Source organism: Triturus cristatus, chromosome 8 (assembly GCF_964204655.1).
Source record: "Triturus cristatus chromosome 8, aTriCri1.1, whole genome shotgun sequence".
NCBI lineage: Eukaryota > Metazoa > Chordata > Amphibia > Caudata > Salamandridae > Triturus > Triturus cristatus.
This window is the reverse complement of record NC_140591.1, coordinates 744,188,092-744,212,323: the sequence shown is the minus strand read 5'-3', so window position 1 is coordinate 744,212,323 and position 24,232 is coordinate 744,188,092. Positions and strand designations below refer to the sequence as shown.

At 48.4% G+C, this 24,232-nt stretch overlaps 1 protein-coding gene across 2 annotated transcripts in view; it reads left to right on the top strand.

The window, feature by feature from the left end:
• Positions 1-5,577: 5,577 nt before the first annotated feature.
• Positions 5,578-24,232, top strand: part of LOC146805006 (acetylserotonin O-methyltransferase-like) — a 723,771-nt gene continuing 705,116 nt past the window's right edge. Inside the window, exon 1 of one of the 2 annotated variants that reach the window (XM_085622159.1) lies at positions 5,578-5,770. In XM_085622159.1, the coding sequence (XP_085478285.1) occupies positions 5,660-5,770 (111 nt within the window). In that variant the 5' untranslated portion in view covers positions 5,578-5,659. The remainder of the gene's footprint in view (positions 5,771-24,232) is intronic. The other variant, XM_085622160.1, reaches the window with a different exon arrangement.

Below are 24,232 nucleotides of genomic sequence, written 5' to 3'. Positions count from 1 at the left end.
CAGGACGTGCCGGGCGAAGCCCGGGACAAGGGCGGGACCGTCTGTGGCCGTCCGGGGCAGGAGGAGGCAGGGCTGGGCCCGGTCCCTTGCTGGTGAGTTATAAGTATTCCGCACTGAAGTCTACTCGGCCATACCCATTGATTCCCGATATCCTCGTATCCTGCTGAAGCATTCTGTTTGCTCATACCCCCTTGCCTGTATATGGTACTGATAGGTGTCAGGTGGACAACAGGAGTGGGATTGTCGTGAAATCGTACACCCCTAAGACATAAAAGACACAATCATCCCCACCAAGGCACGAGAATAAACAAGTGGTGTAGTGTTAATTACATCATGGTCAAGCCTAAGTCTCAGCATACAAGGGCAGAGGGAGGGGTAAGAGGAACACTGGATGCCTTTATCATACGCGCGGAGTCACTCTTAGCCCACGAGATCCTGCTGACGGAGAAACGGCTCTCGCTGGACTCTTTAATAGCTAATAAACGGTCCTCATTGGGCAACATAGCCCTTTGCCCTACACCTGGCGGAGGAACCTGCCCGTCTCAATTGACGCAAGTACAGCCATCTCAGCCTCAATCCTCTGATACATCGTTAGCAGCAGATGGAAGCTCTCAGGGGGTCTCAGACTCAGCAGGCCAACTAACAACAGATCTCGATAATATAGGTAGACCAAAGCCAATGCCCACTAGTAACAACATTCAGTTGGTAAATGATAATAATACATTGGGGGATGAAACATTAAGGGGGGCAACTAGCGTACAACCTCTAACGCCTAATCCTGACTCTACACAGCCACCCACTAGCGAAGTAATCACGCGCTCTAAAAGATCTCAACTTGGGACAGGGCAATTAGAGAGTGGCGGAAGTTGCGCCGCTAATCGCTCCAGCAAGCCTGGCCGTAGAGGGCAAACTAAGCCTAGTAAAGGAGGGAAGATAAATCCCGAGAACACAGCATGCCCAGACTGTCAGAATATAAACAGGGTGGGGGAGCTGCAGGATATTATTATAGCTTTTGGGGAAAAAATGGAACAGCTCCTAGTTCAACACCTAGACCCTGCCTTGACTGCAATTTTAAATCTAGTGGAGAAGATAAGTAGGTTGGCAGATCCAGTTAGAGATCAGCCCTCTGGGGCTAACCCATTGAGGAGGGATTTGGAGCCAGTAGTGGCCGACAGTGGGGAAAAGCTTGTAATGAACCCCGACCCTGAGGATAGAGCCCATAGGAAAACACCTCTGGACCGGGGGAATATAAGTAATAGACCCATTGGTTGTATGGTCCAGGATATCACACGGATCACTCCCAACGAGGTTTGCCGGGGACCAAACGAGCAAGCCATCATGGAAAAAACCACCATGAATGCTTGCGTTCAGAGCACCCCAGGTCTCCAGATCCTGGATTTGCCTCCCGCTTCTAGTCCCTATTCGATTGTGTTGGTAGGAGTGCCTGGTCTCAGCAATGACAGAGAAGAAACGACCAACGCTCTGATTAACAAAGCTGCACACTGGTTACTCAGTAATACATCTGCCAGGAGCCTGCAGCACAGGCACATCCTTATGGCCAGGAGGGTAGCTTGGATTGGAAAGTCCGGGAAAAAATTTGCGGGTGACTGTGTGATCGTTAACTTTAGGTACCCCGAGTTAGTCAGAGAACTGTTGGACAATCGATATGAGGATGGAGGCACTGGGTCCTGTATTAGGATGTTACCCCTACGCTTCTTTTATAGAAACAAAGCCTCGGTCAGGGGCGCGAATTGGCAAGGGCCAGGGGCAGCCCTGGTAAGAGGGGAGGAGGCTCATGGCCCTCTAAGGAACAGATTTGCCCCACTTACAAGTCTGTCTGCCCTGGATGAGCAAGATTGACTACCGACACCAGGGAATGGGGAGCGCCAGAAAGAGCCAGACACCTATAGCAATCATGTAGAAACACTACCCTCAGTGGCACCTGATTTGGTCTTGGGGGTTCTCGATCTAGACCAAGCAGTTGGGTTTGCAGGCGTGTTGAGAAGAAAAGTGGAAACCAGAACCCCTCCAGTTAATCGTTTAACCAGGGGCACTACACCAAGGAACCTGCCTGGAGCAGTCAAAGGACTAGATCCAAACCATAACGAATTGAGGTTGATCTCCTGGAACACTGCTGGACTGGCATCTAAGATTCAAAACCCGGACTGGCAAGATTTTATCAAAAAAATATCATGTTATTTGCCTCCAGGAGACCTGGGAAACAAGTAATAATGCCTCATTTATTGAAGGTTTTAAGTCATTCTTTGTTGCAGCCAGGAAATCAACTATCGGTCGCGCCATGGGGGGGCTAATTATGTATGTGGCACTGGCACTGAATGGGAGGTGGGTAGATCTGGGGTGGGATTCAAGTTGCCTACAGGGAGTGAGACTTAATTCTAAGGGATCAAAGATCATTTTTATACATTTTTATAACGCAGGTCAATCTATGCAAAACCTGGTTGAGCTGGAAGAGAGGCTGACTAGTTTAAACGACTCAAGGGATGCAGGTTCTCAGTTAATTCTTATGGGGGATTTTAATTGCCATCAGTGCCCACACTTGAAATGGGAAGGCGGTACGTGGGATGTCTGCCCCTCTATTAAGGGCTGGCACCCGGAACACTCTAGAGAGGGCCTGGAAAGAATATACACATTTTGGTTATTTTCAAAGACCCGAATAAAGATATATTTGATTGATTGATTGATTGACATTGATCCCTGACTGTGAGACATTACCTAAATCACATTCACATTATGTATGCCACCACAGGTTTACTGTTTATACTAGTAGGCGTGATTTATTGGCGACCCGCAGCTAGGGTTGTTTAAATGAAATGCGCATGTCAGGTTGATCAGGATTTTGCTTATGGCCAGCCTGACAAGTGCAGTTCAGGCTGCCCATGTCATCGCTGTCAGGGAGCTAGGGAAGCAAAGACTCAGCTCCATCGGTCTTAGATTGAGCACTGTGTTCGCCTGTCCTAGCTGAATACTATTATAAACAGCATGAGAGCAGTGCTTTCATTGGGTGAGATGCATGGAGCTTAGTTTCACTTTGGCTGCCCGGCATTCATTTCGCAGCTCTTCAGTGTGCATTGTGGGTGGATTTCAAAGAGTCAGCCCACGGGTGTACAAAGAAGATCAACTGCTCATTAAGTTAATTGTTTATTTATTATGTTTATTTATTATATAACATAATGTCTTGAGTCTTATGTTATGTAATGGTACTCAGGAAATGGACTCCAATATTGTTGATTCTGTTTGTGCTGTGTAAAAACTGCAATAATAAAACAAGCATTGGCATAGCCAATAGGTCTCGCTTTTGGGACCTTATAAGTGTTTAGTTATCCAGCACAATATCCTTGGTGCAACAACATCAACCGTTGCGTGGCTAAACACTTATAAGGTCCCCAAGGCGAGACCTATTGGCTATGCCAATGCTTGTTATAACCTTAGTGCGAGTACTCAAATGCCTCATCACGTACTTGCTGCAATACACACTGAAACTATAATTGATGCAAAGATCATATTTTATATTCAGTCCCACACATGATGAATAGTTCTGTCCTGTGGTTCTGACGTCAATTGAACATAAAATGCACTCTCTTACAATGTACGCATATTTTTTCCTAGCTGACCATCCATTTGTAAGAGAGTAGATGGACAATGTAATTTTACCCGATAACTCGAAATACTTTTCTGTCACTGAGAGCCCTGCCATCATGCCTTCATTTTGAGTGTCCTGTTTGATCTGTAATCTTTCAAATGTCAAGCCCAGTAGGATGTGCTAGCCACAAACGTAGCTTTTACACTCATTAGTTCAGTCATCCAAGACAGCTTTTCTTCTAATGAAGATGAAAGAGGGCGGGGCTGGTGGGGGGTAACAGAAGAAAGGAGCAGAGCCGGAGAGCCTGGTCTGGTGTAAGAAAAGGATGTGTAAAGCAGGCCTCAATATTTAGAAGTAATTTACACCTTGAATAGTAGTAAAAGACAGCTACTCACCGAAATATCTTTGTGAACCAGCCCTACACTTATATGGTTAGTGTTAGGTAAGGAATATTTTCTTTTAGCGTTGCTTTAGATGTTTAGCATCTCATTCAGATTAGGGCTTGATTCGAAAACAATATTGGTTTTGCAAAATCAATCCAGCTGATTCGGAGAGGTCAAAGTCAGAAGTGCAATGCACAAACAAGTACTTTGTGATTCAGCAGCGAGATTAAGTGAGCTATTAACCAGAGTCACATTATGCTGAGCTGAGATACCGATCGAACCGTGGACCCGCGCTCCAGAGTCGGCTGCTCTGGCTGCTGCGCCACACCTCTCCCTTGTAATGATGGCCTAGGAGTAATAATACAGGAGTACTCCAAGAGTAAGTCACAGCTAACTGTTTATGAATAGAGCCTGACATCTCTACTGACTCATGGCAACCAGACAATTGCTGACCCATCGGTTGTGGCTGCAGTCACATTTTGTGATCTTGAAACAAATGAATAAACAAATTAAATCACACTTGCTAAAGCTTCCGCTGTATAATAGATGGAGGTGCCTCAAAAATCAAAAACGTAAAAGCATGAATAAAAAACAGGAGCACTTTATTAAAAACACGCATATGGGATTGCCTCCAGTGTGGGGCATCTGTAAGAAATGCTGCCAAAAAAGTGGTTTCAGCAACCATCCTCCGTACACAGCAGCACATCAAAGGCAGGCCTTGGAATGCGAATGGCTATGGATAAAGAAAGACCCTGACAGTCTCCTCTCCTACAACAGCTGAAACAAATACAGTCTCGAAAGCAGCTTTACCTTGTGCCAACAAACATCAAAGACTCTACTGCCGGAATGCGAGAGGCTGTACTGCCAGCATGCCTATGTCTAAGAGCTCTCAAAGATACGGGTCTTATGTATTTAATAGCACCAATAGTTATGTGTGCCCTTCTGGGACTCATTGCAGATTTAACAACAAACCACGCTCTGATTTCTAACAAACCTGGAAAGAATATACACATTTTCTATAGTAACATGATGTTACTAACGCTTATTTCAGGACCATAACGCGTATAAATGTGTCAACTATGCTGCTGGCATATGAGGGGGGCCTGCAGCTCCTAAATTCCTGACCGCGCAGGGCCAACTGCAGTCTTTCGCCTTCATATGTCGATAAACTAGTTGTGCGTCACTCGACAGGGATACCTACACTAATAAATAGCTGTAATCTTCAGCGTTGTGGAAACGGCAAAAGACAAAGAAATTGTCATTTTAATTCTGTCAGTCAAGACGAAACACAGCAATTTCAATAGAGCATATTATCAAGCCCATTATCGCCGGTTTAGCGGCAGTTTTCTGCCGCTAAACCGGCGATAATTTTTAACGCCGTCCTTGATAATATGCCCCTAAGACAGCTCAGTAGGTTGAGTTGCGTGCTCCGTGCGTGTTACAACTCTCAAGCTTTACAGAGTTTATACTTTCATCCTTTCTTTTGTAAACGGTATAATGAGCGCTAGTGCAAGAATTATCATTTGCGCGGTAGTTCCGATAGATTGCTCCGTCTCTTCGGTAAACAAAAAGTAAGGGCTTGGCGGCGGCACCGGGCACTAGGACATGAGAGGCGTGACATGCGCTTTCAGCTCGGAGTCCTCGCCCACGATTGTTGAAGCAGTTCACTCACCACATGAACCCGTCAGACACAAATCGGTCAGACATGAACACCATGAGCTCCTCCGAAGACCTGCAGTATCCCCGGCTGCTGCTTCAATACAGAGATGGATTTCTTGCCTCTAAGGTACGAAACTCTAGACTTCGCAGAAGTAAATCTAACATAGCTATTTAATTTGGGAATTATTTCTCCTAACCATTACCGTCAGAAAGTAGAAATACTGAGACAAATAGTAAAAAGGGTAATATGTTTTTGCTTCATCAGCAGCTCAAATTTAAAAAGCTAAAATAAATGGAACCGTTTAGTCACCCTAAAGTCTGGCGACTAACACAAATTCCTACTATTTATCCGGCTTTGTATGCGTCACGTGACCAGCAAGTGATAGCCTGTGCACGTGTCCACCTTGCATCCTCCGTGATTCCTAGGCTTAGAAAAGAGTGCAGGGGAGGATGGGAAAACTCGAGATGAGAAAGGACAGACTGCGATAAAGTGGACAGGATGAATAATAAGTGGGGAGGGGAAGCTGACAGATTTGGGTTAGAATTATAGAGGCCAACCAATTATGCCAAGAGGAAACTGGGCAGACTTAGAGGAGATCAGAAAATGGACATGCTGCGGTTGCAAGCGGCCACGTTGAATTGAAAGTAGGCAGGCTGAGAAGAAAGTGGGCAGGCTGGAGAGATAGATAGCAAAGTAGCAAAAGCGGGCTGAGGCGAAAGTGGACAAATTATATGGAAAGCAATGACTCACTCTCGCAGAGGCGTGGAGACTCGTAGGAAGAATGGGAAAACTAGGGAAAAAAGTTTAGAACAGGGGGGAAAGAGAAGGCCCCGAGAGAGAAATGAGCAGGCTTGTGCTGGGTAGACAACCTGGAGGACAAAGGCGTGCTTAAATGAACACAGTTTGGTTTGTGGTGGAGAGTGGCAGGACTGTGGAGAAGCAAGCAGGCTGGCAGAAAAGCAGAATCGGTGGAAGAATGGACATACGAAAACAGTGGGGGCTGGTGAAGTTTGAGAGTGGGTGGGCTGGGCTAGGCCTGGTGTAGGGGGTCAATTTAGTAGGCACGCCATTTTTTGGGAAGCTAGTCGCCATTTCGGGCCTCATTTATGAGAAGTGACGCACTGCTGCGTGAAAGTAGCAATGCATCACTTCTCAGTGCGCCCTCCTTGCGACATGATGGATGCGTCATATTTACTGTATGACGCATCATGTCGCAAGGAGTTACAGATACGTCAGTATTTCTGACGTATCTGTAGGTGCAAAATTTACGCATTGCTGGAATGTGTCAAAAAAGTGACTCAACTCCAGCAATGTGTCCTTTCACATGGGGCAAGCAAAATGCGATGCAGCACGCGCAAAGGAATTCGTTTTATTAATTTAAATGTGTACTTACCTCCGTTCATCCATATTGCGGTGTTTACATTTCCCCACCCTGCCCCTCCCCGCCTCACTGCCCCACCGAACTCCCTCCACGAGCCGCTACTGCCGCAGGTTACACTTTGAACGCCGTCTCTATGTGGAAAATGTTTTCAACATACGTGCCGTCCCCAGCCTCCTATTTTAAATCTTTGTTGATTAGAGTGCAACAGTGCAATAAATTATTCTGCTTTTCGGGAAGTCACAAATATTTATCCAAGTGATTCAAAGTGATTTATTTATGTCATCCAGCTCACTGACTTGATTTTTTTGTAGAGTTCAGAATAGGAACTCGTCAAGCGTCTCTGCAAATCCCACAATGATAGTTAAGTAAAAACAGCTGTTGTCTTTCAAAACCCTCCAAAAGCATGAAGGAGGGAATAATTATGCAAGAAACAAAACGGGCATTAATTTTAGCAGGCCAGGCCTCCAATAACTGCAACAAATCAAATTGGCCAGTCGGCATTTTTAGTACCTCACCTAGTGACATGGAGGGAAGCTTCAAGACACACGAGTCGGCGATGCGGCGGACTCCTTCAGATAAACACACTCTTTGTCCTTCATTCCACGTCCCCATGAATCTAATGCTGACAATAAATCTGAAGACATGCCATAGCTCATAGTGCCAATATCGGCAACATTCACCATCCCCCCCAACAGCAATCTCAGAGAAATAACCAGACAAGACACCTTCTTTGTGAGACCCAGTCTCAAGTTTTAAAACAAAATTAATTTACACTAATTATAGCTCATAGTACACTTTGCTGTAAAGCACGACTGCCCATCGCAAACCGCTGGCTGCCAGCTAGACAGACGGGGCTCCTGTTAAACGGAGACTGTCCCGACGATGGGTCGGGGGTAGCGCTCTCCTGCATGCGACACTCTTGGCCCCTTTGATGAGGTGACACGCGATCGCAGGTGGGGGGAGAGGTGAGCTGCAGCGGCCTCCCCGCACCTGAGGCCCACCCCCCCAATCCTTACTAAAATTGAGGGCCTGTTCGACTCGGCACAAGGACCCAGCAGACCCGATCGGGCACATGCCTGTGCCAGCAGGCGACCTACGATGCATGGGCCTAAGCCCTGGCACGCTCCCCGATGCCCTTCCCCCACATGCTCCCGGCATAGCGTGGTAGCCGGGGCAAAACCGACACCTACGCAGGACCTCCCTTTGCGTCACTAGTCGCCTCAGGCACCGACAGGCCCAGAAGCAAGGCCTCGTTGGCCCAGCCTGACCCTATGTCTCCACCTGACCTTGCATAGCCCGCGCGCCAGCAGGAATCCCACCGGGGTGGGGGGGGCACGCGGGCAGGAGGCCTGTAGCCTTGCTCCTCAATGAATACATTGGGTCCGGCCGACGTGTCCCGGCCTACCCCGCACACCCCCTGCATAATGGTGCCCCGTCGCGCCGGCCTCCCCAGGTTCGGCAGGCCCTCCAGAGTCCCGCGGACCAACCCTGTAGCACTTGACCGAAGACACATCCATAACACACATGACCTTCCTGTTCAGAGTCCCCTACCCGGAACCATGTCAGAGCTGCCATGGAGGTGGGGGGGCAGGGGATGCTGCGCAAGGCAGCAGACTAACCTCGTGTCCAGCAGCGGTCGTCTAAACGGCATCAGGGGTAGTGGGCAAAGAGGGCGCCCAGTGGGCAGGGGAAGGTATAAATACCTCACCCCCGCCCCCTCTCCCCGGAAGTGACGTGACCTACCAGACCCCTGAGGGTCCCAAACACTGGGAGACTACCTCCTGTGCCTTCTTGTGGCACTAAGGCGGCCGCCCTCTTAGCGGGTCTCCCGCGTGGACCCCGGGAAGCCGGCAAATGGCATCTAACTGCGGCGCGGGAAGCAAGACTCCTCGAGTCTGCGCAGTGTGTCTTCAAAACCGATGACAAACTGTGCAGACTCGATTTCTGACTTCCTCCCTGCAGTCTGTACCACAACCTTTACCACCTTGTGACGAGTTGGAAAAGGGTGTGGTGACAATGCGCTCCACTCCCTGATTGAAGAGGAGACTTAGTGCCACAGGGCTTGAGACTTAAACGCCCAGGGCTAACTTTATCCTCATGTCATTAGGGGGTGGAGCCTGGTCATGGATGCAGTGTCTTTGCCGAGGTGATGACCTCACAGGCCTCAGGGCTGTGAGGTTTTCAGCCAGGCAAATACTCTAGAGTTGGACCCGCCCAGGAGAGCATACTTAGGGCAAAGCGTCACGTTATTGTCACCACAGCAATAAGTACGGTGAGTAGGAGTGAACAGCAGCTCCCAGAAAGATAATTCAGTGCGTACTGTGAATAAGGTTTTTTTTTTTTAAATAAAGCAGTTAACTTTGCTTCTGTTCAAAGCTTTCTTTTGACTGTGAATGTAAAGGGGTAGGAGCCCGGACGCCCTCTAAGAAAAACCATCGCTGTACGGAAATATAAATGACTGCGGATATTGAGCAAAATGCTATAAACGTAGGACATCCTGGGGGAAGAGGGCAGGCTCAGGGGAAAGTAGCAGAACTTGTTGGAAAGTCTTCGGGAAAACAGGAATACTCAGGGAGAGAATCAGACAAGCAGGCTAAGTGGAACGCTGGCAGGGTCGCTACTGGGTACATTGGGGAGCGAGCAGGCAGCTCTCCAGGGAGAATGGGCAGGCATGGGGTAAGTAGAAAGGCAGAAGGAAGAACTGGCAGACTTTATGTCAGAGCCCCCATCAGTGCACCTAGAAGGAATGCCACCGAAATCTTTCAATTTGGGGGGCACATATTCCTGAACAGCACTATGGTGTAGGCAGGGGCAGTTTCTCCATAGAGACATAAGGACATTGATCCCTGACTGTGAGACATTACCTAAATCACATTCACATTATGTATGCCACCACAGGTTTACTGTTTATACTAGTAGGCGTGATTTATTGGCGACCCGCAGCTAGCGTTGTTTAAATGAAATGCGCATGTCAGGTTGATCAGGATTTTGCTCATGGCCAGCCTGACAAGTGCAGTTCAGGCTGCCCATGTCATCGCTGTCAGGGAGCTAAGGAAGCAAAGACTCAGCTCCATCGGTCTTAGATTGAGCACTGTGTTCGCCTGTCCTAGCTGAATACTATTATAAACAGCATGAGAGCAGTGCTTTGATTGGGTGAGATGCATGGAGCTTAGTTTCACTTTGGCTGCCCGGCATTCATTTCGCAGCTCTTCAGTGTGCATTGTGGGTGGATTTCAAAGAGTCAGCCCACGGGTGTACAAAGAAGATCAACTGCTCATTAAGTTAATTGTTTATTTATTATGTTTATTTATTATATAACATAATGTCTTGAGTCTTATGTTATGTAATGGTACTCAGGAAATGGACTCCAATATTGTTGATTCTGTTTGTGCTGTGTAAAAACTGCAATAATAAAACAAGCATTGGCATAGCCAATAGGTCTCGCTTTTGGGACCTTATAAGTGTTTAGTTATCCAGCACAATATCCTTGGTGCAACAACATCAGCCGTTGCGTGGCTAAACACTTATAAGGTCCCCAAGGCGAGACCTATTGGCTATGCCAATGCTTGTTATAACCTTAGTGCAAGTACTCAAATGCCTCATCACGTACTTGCTGCAATCCACACTGAAACTATAATTGATGCAAAGATCATATTTTATATTCAGTCGCACTCATGGTGAATAGTTCTGTCCTGTGGTTCTGACGTCAATTGAAAATAAAATGCACTCTCTTACAATGTATGCATATTTTTTCCTAGCTGACCATCCATTTGTAAGAGAGTAGATGGACAATGTAATTTTACCCGATAACTCGAAATACTTTTCTGGCACTGAGAGCCCTGCCATCATGCCTTCATTTTGAGTGTCCTGTTTGATCTGTTATCTTTCAAATGTCAAGCCCAGTAGGATGTGCTAGCCACAAACGTAGCTTTTACACTCATTAGTTCAGTCATCCAAGACAGCTTTTCTTCTAATGAGGATGAAAGAGGGCGGGGCTGGTGGGGGGTAACAGAAGAAAGGAGCAGAGCCGGAGAGCCTGGTCTGGTGTAAGAAAAGGATGTGTAAAGCAGGCCTCAATATTTAGAAGTAATTTACACCTTGAATAGTAGTAAAAGACAGCTACTCACCGAAATATCTTTGTGAACCAGCCCTACACTTATATGGTTAGTGTTAGGTAAGGAATATTTTCTTTTAGCGTTGCTTTAGATGTTTAGCATCTCATTCAGATTAGGGCTTGATTCGAAAACAATATTGGTTTTGCAAAATCAATCCAGCTGATTCCGAGAGGTCAAAGTCAGAAGTGCAATGCACAAACAAGTACTTTGTGATTCAGCAGCGAGATTAAGTGAGCTATTAACCAGAGTCACATTATGCTGAGCTGAGATACCGATCGAACCGTGGACCCGCGCTCCAGAGTCGGCTGCTCTGGCTGCTGCGCCACACCTCTCCCTTGTAATGATGGCCTAGGAGTAATAATACAGGAGTACTCCAAGAGTAAGTCACAGCTAACTGTTTATGAATAGAGCCTGACATCTCTACTGACTCATGGCAACCAGACAATTGCTGACCCATCGGTTGTGGCTGCAGTCACATTTTGTGATCTTGAAACAAATGAATAAACAAATTAAATCACACTTGCTAAAGCTTCCGCTGTATAATAGATGGAGGTGCCTCAAAAATCAAAAACGTAAAAGCATGAATAAAAAACAGGAACACTTTATTAAAAACACGCATATGGGATTGCCTCCAGTGTGGGGCATCTGTAAGAAATGCTGCCAAAAAAGTGGTTTCAGCAACCATCCTCCGTACACAGCAGCACATCAAAGGCAGGCCTTGGAATGCGAATGGCTATGGATAAAGAAAGACCCTGACAGTCTCCTCTCCTACAACAGCTGAAACAAATACAGTCTCGAAAGCAGCTTTACCTTGTGCCAACAAACATCAAAGACTCTACTGCCGGAATGCGAGAGGCTGTACTGCCAGCATGCCTATGTCTAAGAGCTCTCAAAGATACGGGTCTTATGTATTTAATAGCACCAATAGTTATGTGTGCCCTTCTGGGACTCATTGCAGATTTAACAACAAACCACGCTCTGATTTCTAACAAACCTGGAAAGAATATACACACTTTCTATAGTAACATGATGTTACTAACGCTTATTTCAGGACCATAACGCGTATAAATGTGTCAACTATGCTGCTGGCATATGAGGGGGGCCTGCAGCTCCTAAATTCCTAACCGCGCAGGGCCAACTGCAGTCTTTCGCCTTCATATGTCGATAAACTGGTTGTGCGTCACTCGACAGGGATACCTACACTAATAAATAGCTGTAATCTTCAGCGTTGTGGAAACGGCAAAAGACAAAGAAATTGTCATTTTAATTCTGTCAGTCAAGACGAAACACAGCAATTTCAATAGTAGCGTCAACTAACAATAAATCTCAAAACAAAAACAGTAGCACCTACCTGTTCCCAGCAGAACGCGGCGAGTGCATTACGGATTTTTATTAAGACACTACTTGCTGTGCGGGTATATTACTGATCGCCTTTAAGGTTGAGGCGGTGATGCCTTCCTTAAAACAAGTCTGTGCATTCGCATAGGTGTCAACAGTACCGGAAGCTAAAAAAGAACGAGACGCGATATGTGGTGGGGGAGGGGAGAAGCGGGAGTTGTGTGCGCGCGTGCGTCATCGTGATCGCGATCGCTCTGAAAGCGAAAGTGATCGCGATGACGCACGAGTTTTCAAAGTGCTGCTGGCGGCCAGCTTCGCGCGTGCACGATCTCGTGAACGCAAGCGTTAGGCCAGCCAGCAGCACTTTGAAAAGCCCACATACAAAACGTCTCTCCGAGCCAGCGCCCATGCGCTGGGCTCAGCGAGACCTAAAAATGAATGATGTGAAGGTAGCGCCAGTACCCTAAAAATTCCACACCATATTTGAGTGTCACCAGCCGCCACTGAGTGTAGGTATTTTGGCATATCTCCCAGAGGATTAGGTGGAAACATTGGTGTGTCGGATGTCTCACACATAGTATGCACAGTATTAGCATAGCACTGCCAAGTACCACACCTTAGGGATTAGACTAATGCATTATAATTGCTGTTGTGTGCCTCACCACATTAAATTGCACTAGTTAGTCATGCATCTTATAGTGCCCTAGGGCCTTGCCAGAGAACACTCTATTATGAGAAGCTGCAGTGCTGCAAGTTTCCTAGCAGTGAGTGTGTTGCGCTTCTAGAAGGGAGCTCACAGTACTGGTGTGTTTTATTTCATTTTATTTAACACATCAGTGTAAGAAATTGGGTTTTTGGTTAACTGGGGTGTAAACCATGGTTAAGCAGCAACCATATTCCTTGTCAGGGTAAGGCACAAGTAAACCCCATTTTAACCTGTACACACCCCCTTGGTAGCTTGGCGCAAAGCAGTCAGGCTTAACTCAGAAGCAATTTGCAAGGTACTTGTGCAACACTTCAAACAGTAAAACTGTGAAAACACACCACAAAAGGAATCCACAACAGATTTAGAAAAATAGAGGCCTTTTTATTAAATGAAACAAGACCAAAATGGCAAAAATCCAATTAGTTCAACTGGAGATATTGAATTTGAGAGTTTTTAGTGAAAATAACACTTAAAAAACACAAAGGTCTACTAGGGATATCTGGTTGTGCTGGACCGGGACAAAGCCTACGATGAAGGGCAGGCCGGCCACATGGACCCAGTTAGGCCTACTGAACAGAGTACCTTACATCCTGGTTGCGGAGCGTTGCATGGATCCCCATCAAAGATGCGCCGCACTGCCGAAGTAATATGTCGGTTCCGAGATGAGGCAAGGCTGCGGTGCAAAGTCCCGTTGACGGGACTTGTGATGCAAAGTCTGGCATGGGGGATGCAGTGTGCTGCTGGCAATGCATCGGTTCTGAGGAGCTGCGAGACTGCAAGGCAGAGTCCAGCATTGCCATCGAGGCTGCCATTGATGAGAGATGCAAGGACCTGGCCTGTCGATCCCTTGCACCATCAGGAGCAATGCGTCTTTTCAGAGGTCAGAGGAAGTGATGCAGGTCTTTGCGAATAGTCGAATCAATGCAGCAGTGTTGATGCATCGATTCTGCTTGGGGGTGTGCTGCTCAGTGGAGGAGATACATCAGTTCTGATCGGGGATGCGTCCTTCAGCAGAGAAGATGTGTCACTTCCGCTAGCAAGCACCTTAGGCCCATTTCCAAGGGTACAGGACTGGGGTGGCACCACTTGGTAAGGTAGACTCACAGATGGCATATTCCAGGTGCAAGGTTGTTAGAATGTATACATTCTTATTAGAATATATAGCTTAAGGAAGAATTAAGAGACAAGTGTCATGGTAATGTTCTATTTATGATTATTCAGATCAGTAGGCCATCTAACTTGCCCTAAGAGTCACTTGGGGTTCTGGATTCAAGAGATACATGTCCAGTACTTCTCACCCAAGCAAGAGGACAGTAGGCAGCAGGTCAGTACAGCATAGCAGAGACGCAGTCCTACAGCAGCACAGCAGACTTTCTTCCTGGCAGGGTTTCCAGAGGTATAGAAGTGTACTGAAGTGGTGGTGTCTGAGGTCTTTCTTTTATACACAGTTGTACAATTGAAGTAGGGAGAAGCTTCTAGTGACTTGCCTTTGAAGTGCACAGATTCCTTCACTTCACTACCTTGACTCCAGACTAACTACATGGGGTATGCAGCCCTTTGTGTGGAGACAGGACACAGCTTATTCAGGTGTAAGGGAGGCAGGGCCCAGCCCATCCTGCCAGTGTTGGCCCACTCAGTCACAACTAAGCTCCCTTTGTGTGTGGCTGTCTAGGAGGAAAACACAAATCCCAACTGCCTAACACACCCAGTCGTATGACCAGAGACAGTCTGCAGGCACCAAATGGCTTTGGCATGAAAATGACAACTTTCTACAAGTGCCATTTTCAGAATTGTAATTTCAAATCCGATCTTACCATAAGTTAGGATTTTAAATAAGGATTCCAGAGACACCAAAATTAAATCAGTTATATCTTCCCATCCGAAAATTGCATTTATAAAAAATAATACGGTAATCCCAATTTCACCCTATGGGAGATATAGGCCTTTCAATAGCGAAAAACAAATGTAAGAGTTTTTCACTACCAGGACATATCCTGCTTTTTAAATATATTGCACCCTGCCCAATGAGCTGTCCACTGCCTACCATAGGGGTGACTTGTATGTGTTGAAAAGGAAGATTAGGGCCTGGTAAGAGGCTTATTTTGCCAGGTCGAAATAGAAGGCTTCAGGCATGTTTAAAGGACTACTTAAGTGGGTTGCAAAATCAGTGCTGCAGGCCCACTGGTAGCATTTAATTTACAAGTCGTGGACACTTATAATATCTCTTTACTAGTGACTTATAAGTAAATTAATCTTGCCAATTGGATATAAGTTACCATGTGTGGAGGAGAGACCACATGCACTTTAGCACTAGTTAGCAGTTGTAACGTACTCAGAGTCCTAAGCCCAGTCAAAACGAGGTAAAAAATAAGGGAGGAGGAAGGCAAAAAGTTGGGTGGAATTTCAGTGATCATCCACAATGAATCAAGCTGAACTAGTGCGCGGGACTCTGTTAGCATACCAAGTGGTCTTTTGAATGTCAACACTGCATAGATAAGCAATTTAATTTGACCCGGCTGTGTGTCCTCATGTGGATTTGGGGGGTGACACGTTGCATGTTGTTTTTTTCTGGCAAGGTGTCTGCCCCCAACTGTCACCATGCAGGTGATTGGTCACGGAGCACAGCTCAGGCAGTGGGCGGCCTCTCTGTTTTACGTTGCTATGCTGGCCTGCCGCCATTACATTAGTGGTGCCTTTTTCAGTTGTCCATGCGCAAATGTAGAGGCGGTCGTGCTCGTTGGCAGGCAGTGCTCTTTCAAGTCCCGACTTGCGCAGCCCCAGTGCCTCAGCAGCCCCCTGAATCTGACAGACATCAGTGTTGTGGCTCAGCTGGTATGGATGAAAACAACTTGACATGACCTCCCACTTGTCTCCTCATGTGTTGGGCGGGTAGACGCTGAGGTCACAGGGGGTGTATTAACAACACCAAATTGTTTCCCGTCTTTAAAAGGTAGCTGCGCTGACCTATGACTGGACAGAAAAGAACCGCATGGCACACATCAGAACAGAGTCACAGACCCTCAACTCAGCCCCGGTTCGACAGACTAACAGCAGTATACCTTACCAGCTGTTTTCCACTTGTGTTGAAGGTTGGGGGGCAAAGACAGACCCCTGGCTTTCGAAGGCACTGCGCATCTGGCCAGCCTATGACTGTCAGGGACAACAGACTGCAGTGAGCTCAGAGGCTGTTGTGTGGTGTTTTATCCCCAGAAGCACTAAAACCCTCTGAAAGGGTCAGCGATATCAGCATAATGGGGTCCTCCAACCAGCATTGACGCAATTAACAGATAAAAGCTGTACTGTGGCAGAGTGCAAAGACTTGAAACAAGGTTTTTAAAACTGTGGGGCATATCAGCAACGAGGCGATAAAAAATTATCGCCGCTTTTGCGTACGTTTTCAGGCGAAAAGCGTCGATAATTTTATCGCCTAATTAGCAAGGTCACGCTATCGCGTGAAACCTTGCATTAGCGCCCAGATTCTTAACGCCCAGCTTTGCATCTCTAATGAGATGCAAAGTGGGTGTTCCTGACCTGACATGACTGGAGAAATGTCGCTAAGCGACATTTCTCCTATCATCAAGCCCCACACAATGAAGCATAGCGGCAAGAAAAGTAGCGATAACCCCTGTTATCGCTACTTTCCTTACGCCTGCTTCAGGACTGATTTAGCCATGATATCCTATGGAAGGTGGATATCATGGCTAAGTATGTGAGGCCCTATCATCAAGCTAACGCCAAACTTCGTGAGATTATCGCTGGGTTTCCAGGGATAATCTCCCGTTTGGCAGTTAGCGCTAGGATTTTTATCGCTTTTGAGATAAGCGTTGCTAATAGCACGCTATCTCAGCGATAAAATCCACGTTAGCCGGCGATAATTATCCTAGCGCTAAGTGCGCTTAGCGAGAATTATCGCCGGTTGTTGCTGATATGCCCCCGTGTGCTTAGGCCCCCTGTCACATATGTGTGTTGCTGTGTTGGAGCTAGCAGTTGCATAGGGCTGTGGGGAGAGGGCACCGAAAGAGAAAATTGTGGCAGTTAGTTCCTATTCTAATGAACTGTTGTGTTTTGGGTGAGCGAGCTCTCTTTTATTCAGTTCCAGCTGGGCTCAACTCAATGCTTCACTCAAAGTGCCATCAGAACTCCTTTTGTTCGAGTGTCATCCTGGCTGGGGGCAGCCTAACTGCAGCTTGACACCCTGATGCCAAGGCCATCAAAAGAATTCAGCGTGCCACTTCACAAGTTCTTAAATTATGATTTGGAGGCAGGTTTTGAGTGTCCATGATCAGTTTTATATAGATATGTACCCATTGTAAGAAGGTCAGATATATATGTCTAAATGAATAACTTACAAATAACTATTTATACAGCACTAACTAGGAAAAACAGAGAAAAAAATAGTAGGGATCCAAACTTATGCACTGCAATCTGCATGCAGCTCCTTGCTGCCAGTTAGTAACTCGTTGAGCTATAATTCAATGTCTCTAATTTGTGACCAGCGGCTAACAAAAGGATCTCTCAAGCATAAGCAGTAACTGACTGAGTTGTCACATAAAATACAAATCTGTGAACTGCTTGTTACACGTGGTCCTTTGCAGCAGGCACATTAACCCTTCATGCTATTTTAAAACTAGACTGCACAAGGAATTATCTAGCACGTGCATTGCCCATCAGACCACCAAGTTGTCTAGCGTCAATCAGTCTTCCTTATCAGGTGGTTTGCAGCAGTTTCAAGGACATTTTTGAGCTTCTGTTTGCTCAAAAGGGGACATTTCTGATATGTATCTCTTTAAATGGACTTTATTGCCTTATTTTATTTGCGAGAACGTGTCACTCGCAGTGTCACACATTTGCGGTAGCATGTCACTTATAAGTGGTCTAGAAATTTGGCAGGTATGTTAGCATAGTAACGTTCCTTACACACATTTTTATACAGACCCCTCCAGAAGAACCTCAGCCATGACTCACCCTTGGATTGCTTTCTCTGAGCTTTCTTCCACTTGTGCAGTAATTCTGCTGAGCTCATGTGAAATTTGTCTGTTCCCGTTGATAACTTTCAATCTCTGTAGCTACCTTGTTTGGCTGGGTTTTTAAGCCATGCCCACAGGTCTGCACAGAGATGTCAGGGATTAACCTGAGAGGTGCTACTTTACAAGCACATTCACTCGGAGTGTGTCGAGTGGGCAGTCATTTAACACTGGACAGGCCACTCCACTCAAAGGTGTGGTGCTGAGAGCAGTACACCCCCTATGATTTGTAGGGGGTCAGGCAAACCACTAGTAGACACTTCACTTCGATTGTGAAAACCTTGCATCCTGCAGGGTGAGCCAGAGAGCATGTATGGAACCACCATTGGCAGCTGTGGTCCTGAAGAGTAAGAATGGGGACCTCCACCCATCAATTGGTCTGTTTCTGATACAAAAGGGGAATTTTTTCTCTACCAAGATTTGTTCCTATTGAGATTGGTTGGTCATTAGTGCCAATGGTTCTCAACTAAAGAGGGGTCAATTGAGAACAAATCTGAAAACTTTACCTTTTTAAGAGAACAAATAACCACGGTGTTCTTTTTTTTTTGTCAAAATTGTTTTTATTAGCCTAAAAAAAAAGCGTAACAAACAGAACAGACCATGACATGTGCCTCATAGCTGAGTGGACCAGCAAGCGATGATGGATACAACAACAACGTACCGACCCTTAATGAACCCAGAAGAGGCGAGCTTCCCCAATCGTAACATACGCTATTGGAGGGGTACAGAAGAGCTAAAATAAGGAGGGGAAGCAGACCCGGGAATTATGCCCCGGAGACCTCCAGTGGGCGTCAATCGGGTTCTAACAGTCCAGCGCCGGTCCGGCACTCAAAAGGCTTAGTCTAAGCATCCAGCTGACACTGTGTCATGAAGCTGCAAATCCAATTTATAAACACCCCCAACTCCCCACACTCCCTCCCTCCCCACCCACCCCACCCCACAAATCATACGAGAAAAAAAAGGGGAAAGAGAAGGAAAAGTAAGAGAGAAAGAGACAGGGGAGGAACTCCGGTAGAGGGCCCGAAGGCCCGGTGCTGGGGCAAGGGAGGGGAGGGGCCCGTCCAGAGCGGGGACAGGCCAAGGGTTCACCCAGGGACCCCGCAACAGTGAACTATACAATCAGGGGATGTCACCCATAGCCACTGCGGCCGACTACAGTTGGAACAGCCTCAGGCCTCTAAGCTGGGGCGGACAAACCGCCGCCGGCAAACATCTAGAAAGGAAAGTCACCAGTGGGCCCCACTTGAGCTCAAATGCGGCATAGTCATCCCTGAAGATATCCGCCATTCTCTCTAGACTCAGGAGTCTCCAGAGGCGGGCATGCCACATCGAGGCCGTGGGAGCCGCCCGCTTCTTCCAATTGGCGGCGATAGCCACCTTCGCCGCCCCCAAGCACAGCCACATCACGGCCTTGTCCGCTCTGGTTTGGTAGCGCAGGGAGGGATCTCGTAGGCCCAACAATGCTGTCGCCATGGAGGTGGGGACCGGGTAGCCCAACATAGATTTAATTTGCGCCAAGATCTCTTCCCAGAAGGGGCGGATCGTAGGACAGGTCCACCAAATGTGCTGAAAGTCCCCCAGCAACCCACACCCCCTCCAGCAGCGGTCAGAGGTGCCTGGGAAAATACGCCGCAGTTTAGCTGGATATAGGTACCAATCCACCATTACCTTCATGTGAGCCTCTCGCAATTCTATTGAGTGGTTGTGCTTAGAGATGTCCGACCACAACGCCTCCCACTCCCGTTCCTCAATTGGTCTAAGCAGCATCTCCTCCCATTTAGCCTTAAATCGCGGGGACGGGGAGACTACAGTGGCCAAAAGGTGACCATAAAGAAATGAGATTGCCCCCCTCATGGTTGTGGTAGTGCGCGCAAATTTTTCAAATGGTGTCTGGGGCCTGTGGATCGCTGCCTGAACCTCCTGTGATTGAAGCCAGTGCCTGAGCTGGAGGTATCGATAGTGTTCAGTTTGCGGAAGGCTAAAGTCAGTCCTGCATTCGGAGAAAGTCATCAATCGTGACCCCCTAAAGAGATGTCTGATCATTAAACAACCCCCCTCCTCCCACGCTGCGAATGGCCCTCTAGTGAGCGCCGGCGGGAAGGCTGCCAGCCCATGATTAGGGGTGTGGGGGGAAGGGAAAGTGGTCCACCATTCGTCCGGAGCCAGGGTGTCCCAAACCCGCAACGTTGTTCTGGTGGGCGTGCTGAGGTATGCGTTATCCGGCCTATCTCGTTTCGGGCACCACGCTAAATCCCAGATAGTCCGACCCGCCACCGACCTGTCCATATGTAGCCAATGTTTATCCGATTCTCTTTTCGACCATTCTATCAATACGCGCAGTTGAGCCGCCTTATAGTAGAGGTGGAAGTCGGGGAGGCCCGCCCCGCCCGCAGAGCGAGGCCTCCGCAACAAGGAAAATGACAGACGGGCTCTACCCCCCTGCCAGATGTAGCGAGAGCATAGGGAGCACATAGTCGAGAAAAAAGAGAGAGGGACATCAATGGGGAGGGCTTGAAACAAGTGGAGCAGTTTCGGCAATATTGTCATTTTAAGCGAATGAATTCGCCCCAGCCAGGAGATAAACATAGGCTTCCTGCGCGCTAAGTCCGCCTTAATGTGCGCAAGAAGGGGGGGGAAGTTGGCCTTATACAGATTATCTACTGATGGAGTGAGCTGAACTCCCAAGTATTGGAGCGATGTAGTCGCCCAACGGAAAGGCGTGCTCTGCTGGAGGCGCGAAAGCTCAGCACCCTGAAGCGTAAGATTAAGGATGTACGACTTGTCCTGATTAATCTTGAACCCTGCCACCTGTTCATAGCGCCGCAGCTCTGCGGGGAGAGTCGGAAGCGACGCGGAGGGGTGAGTGAGGGAGAGAAGCACGTCATCAGCGAATAGTGAGATCTTGTGGTCCTCTCCCGCGAACGGAATACCCGTAAGCTGCGGGTTGTGCCGGATGGCCATCGCCAGTGGCTCAATGCTCAGGGCAAACAGGAGGGGGGATAAAGGGCACCCCTGTCTGGTGCCCCTAGAGAGGGCAAACGGAGCCGAACAGGTCCCATTGACCTGAACACGCGACGTAGGAATCCGATAGTTGGCCTGAATCATTGCGATAAAGGCTTCCGCAAAGCCCATCCGACGCATGGTGGAGAAGAGAAAGCCCCAGTCCACCCGGTCGAACGCCTTCTCGGCATCCAGACCAACCAGGACGGCCAGCAACTGTCTTCTAGAGGCTTTTTTTATGAGATGTACAATGAGTCGTGTGTTATCGTGCGTTTGCCTCCCCGGAATGAAACCGGATTGGTCGGGATGTATCAGCGCTGTCATTAGAGGATTGAGCCTAGCGGCCAGAATAGAGGAATACAATTTAGCGTCCAGGTTTAACAACGCGATTGGGCGGTAAGAGGAACAGTGATCCTTGGGTTTCCCCGGCTTGGGGAGGACCATAATAACCGCCTCCGCCATGGATGGGGAGACCACCCCCTGAGTGATGATGGCGTTAAAAAGAGATTGCAGGCGTGGAGCCAGGTCCAGCGCAAAGGTGCGATAGAATAGAGCTGTGAGGCCATCGGGTCCAGGAGCTTTATTTAATTTAAGCGCCATTATGGCCCTGGTGACTTCCTCTAACGAGATGGGGGCGCAGAGGTCCGCGTTGGCATCAGCGGCAACCTGGGGAAGCTGTAACCCCTGCAGATAAACTTCCTGCGCCGGGCCTTCCAAAGAGTCCGACGAGTAGAGCTTGCTATAGAAGGAGCGGAAACAGTCCGCCTTCCCTGCGTCGGAGTAAATAACCACATCCGCGGCATCTCTTAACCCCTCAATATATTCCTTATCCCGTTTAACTCGGAGTTGTCGGGCCAGGTGTCTTCCAACCTTATTCCCCTGGATATACGAGGCGTGACGTAGCCGCAAGAGAGTAAGCTCAGCCCTGTTGGCATATATAGACTTCAGTTTGCCCCGCAACGCCGTAAGGGGCCGCAAGGTGAGGCAAGAAGGCTTGGCCTTATGGGCCTGCTCCGCCGCCACTAATTCCTCCTCCAGGCGTTCCCGTTCCGCTGCTCTCTGCCGGTTGAGCGCGGAGTTAAGTGCGATGCAATACCCCTGAGCACCGCCTTAAATGCGTCCCATCGTATCTGCTCCGAGGTCTCCTCCGCGTCGTTGAGGGCAAAGTAGTCGTCTATAGCCTCCCGCAGTGATGCACGCAGCACTATGTCCCTGGTGAGGGAGGCGGGGAAGTACCACTTCCGCTGTCGATCCCGGGGGCCCGTCCAGTGAAGTGTGATCGTGACCATACTATGGTCAGAAACGGAGAGTGGAAGGATCTGAGCATCCAGCAGAGACCCCGACAGAAAGCGATTAATAAAAATATAGTCCAACCGGGAATACGACTGATGGACATGTGAAAAATGGGTGTAATCCTTCGTGGAAGGATGAAGGGTGCGCCAGGCGTCGCAAAGGCCCAAATCAGAGAAGCGTTGTTTAGAAGCCGTGGAAAAGGCACCCGACTCAGCCCTTTGCGAGTGCGAACTATCTAACTCTGTCTGCCAGACCAGATTAAAGTCCCCCATCAGAACCACCGAGCCCTCCGCAAACTGTTCCAATCTCGAACAAAAAGTGGACAGGAACCCCGCCTGACCTGTGTTGGGTGCGTGGAGGGAAATTAAAGTGCAGGTCTGCCCCCTTAAAACCCCTTTCACCATCACCCACCTCCCCATCTTGTCCGAGCATACCTCCAACGGCTGGAACCTCACTCCGCTATGAAACAGCAACATTACCCCCCTATGCTTAGTGGTGGCTGAAGAACTGTACATGAGTGGGTATGACCTATGCTGCAGCCTATGGTCTTCCCCCTACGCAGATGGGTTTCTTGCAGTGCAACTATGTCCAGGTGACGGTCCGATATGTACTTCATCACCCTCTGTCGCTTCTGGGGGGAATTAAGCCCTTGTACATTCCAGGAGCCTATGGATAAAGCCATCGTGTATTGGAATGAATGCAACCATCAGCAGCCAAGCCCAGAGCCTGCCCCCCCGCTCCTCCACCACCCCCCCGGAAGACCCCCCGCCCTCCGTGTCAAGAAAAGAAAAAGAGAGAAAGAAGGAAGGGAGAGAAGAAAAAGGAATAGAAATACCCAAAACACCCCATATCTACACAACATCCAAGTGTGAAATACTCGGAGGGTCATGGCAACCCGCCCACCCCCACCCCGGCAGCAAATAGAGCTCTATGCAAAGAAAAGAAATGAGGAAAACATCCTCAACTGTTGTTCCCAGGCCCCCTGACAGGCCCAAACCTGCAGTCCAGCGCCCCGCGATACTCCTGCTTCTGTACTGGCCACCCGACCTGATGGGGCAGTGAGCAAGCGAGGCCGCAGGAGCGCACAACAAGTGCACAAGGTCCCCTTCTGCTGGATAAAGCAATCTCCAGATGGCGTCGCCTGCGGAGTCATCTGGGAGGAGCACGGCCCACCGTAGCCCACTCTCCGGCCTTTGCCCCGGCTCCGCCAGATGCCGAAACTCCCCCCTCTTCCTGCTCGTCTTCTGATGCGGAAAGTCCCAGAATGGCCCTGCCGGCCGCCAAGTCCGTCACAGTTCGTTGCTTATTCTGGTATTCAAATGATAGGCCAAAGGGGAAAGTCCAACGATACCTAATGTGCTCTGCTCTCAATTTGGTAGTCAGAGGCCGAAAGGACTGGCGCCTCGCCAACGTCGCCGGGGATAGATCTTGATACAGCGCCCATGTAAATCCCTGGAACGACACCTCCGTGGACCTCCGGGCCGCCGCTAGGACAGCCTCTTTGATTTTGTAGGAGTGAAATTTAGCCAGTATGTCTCTCGGCCTCCGTTTGTATCCCGGCGCCAAAAAGCCCACCCTATGTGCCCGGTCAAGCTTGATCTTGAGGGTCTGCGGCTTCACCACCTCAGCGAAGAGGCCCGCCAGGAATGCCTCGAGGTCTGGACCCTCCGCCCGCTCCTCCAAGTGGGGCACGCGTATGTTATCGCGTCAAGCGCGGTTCTCCAGATCTTC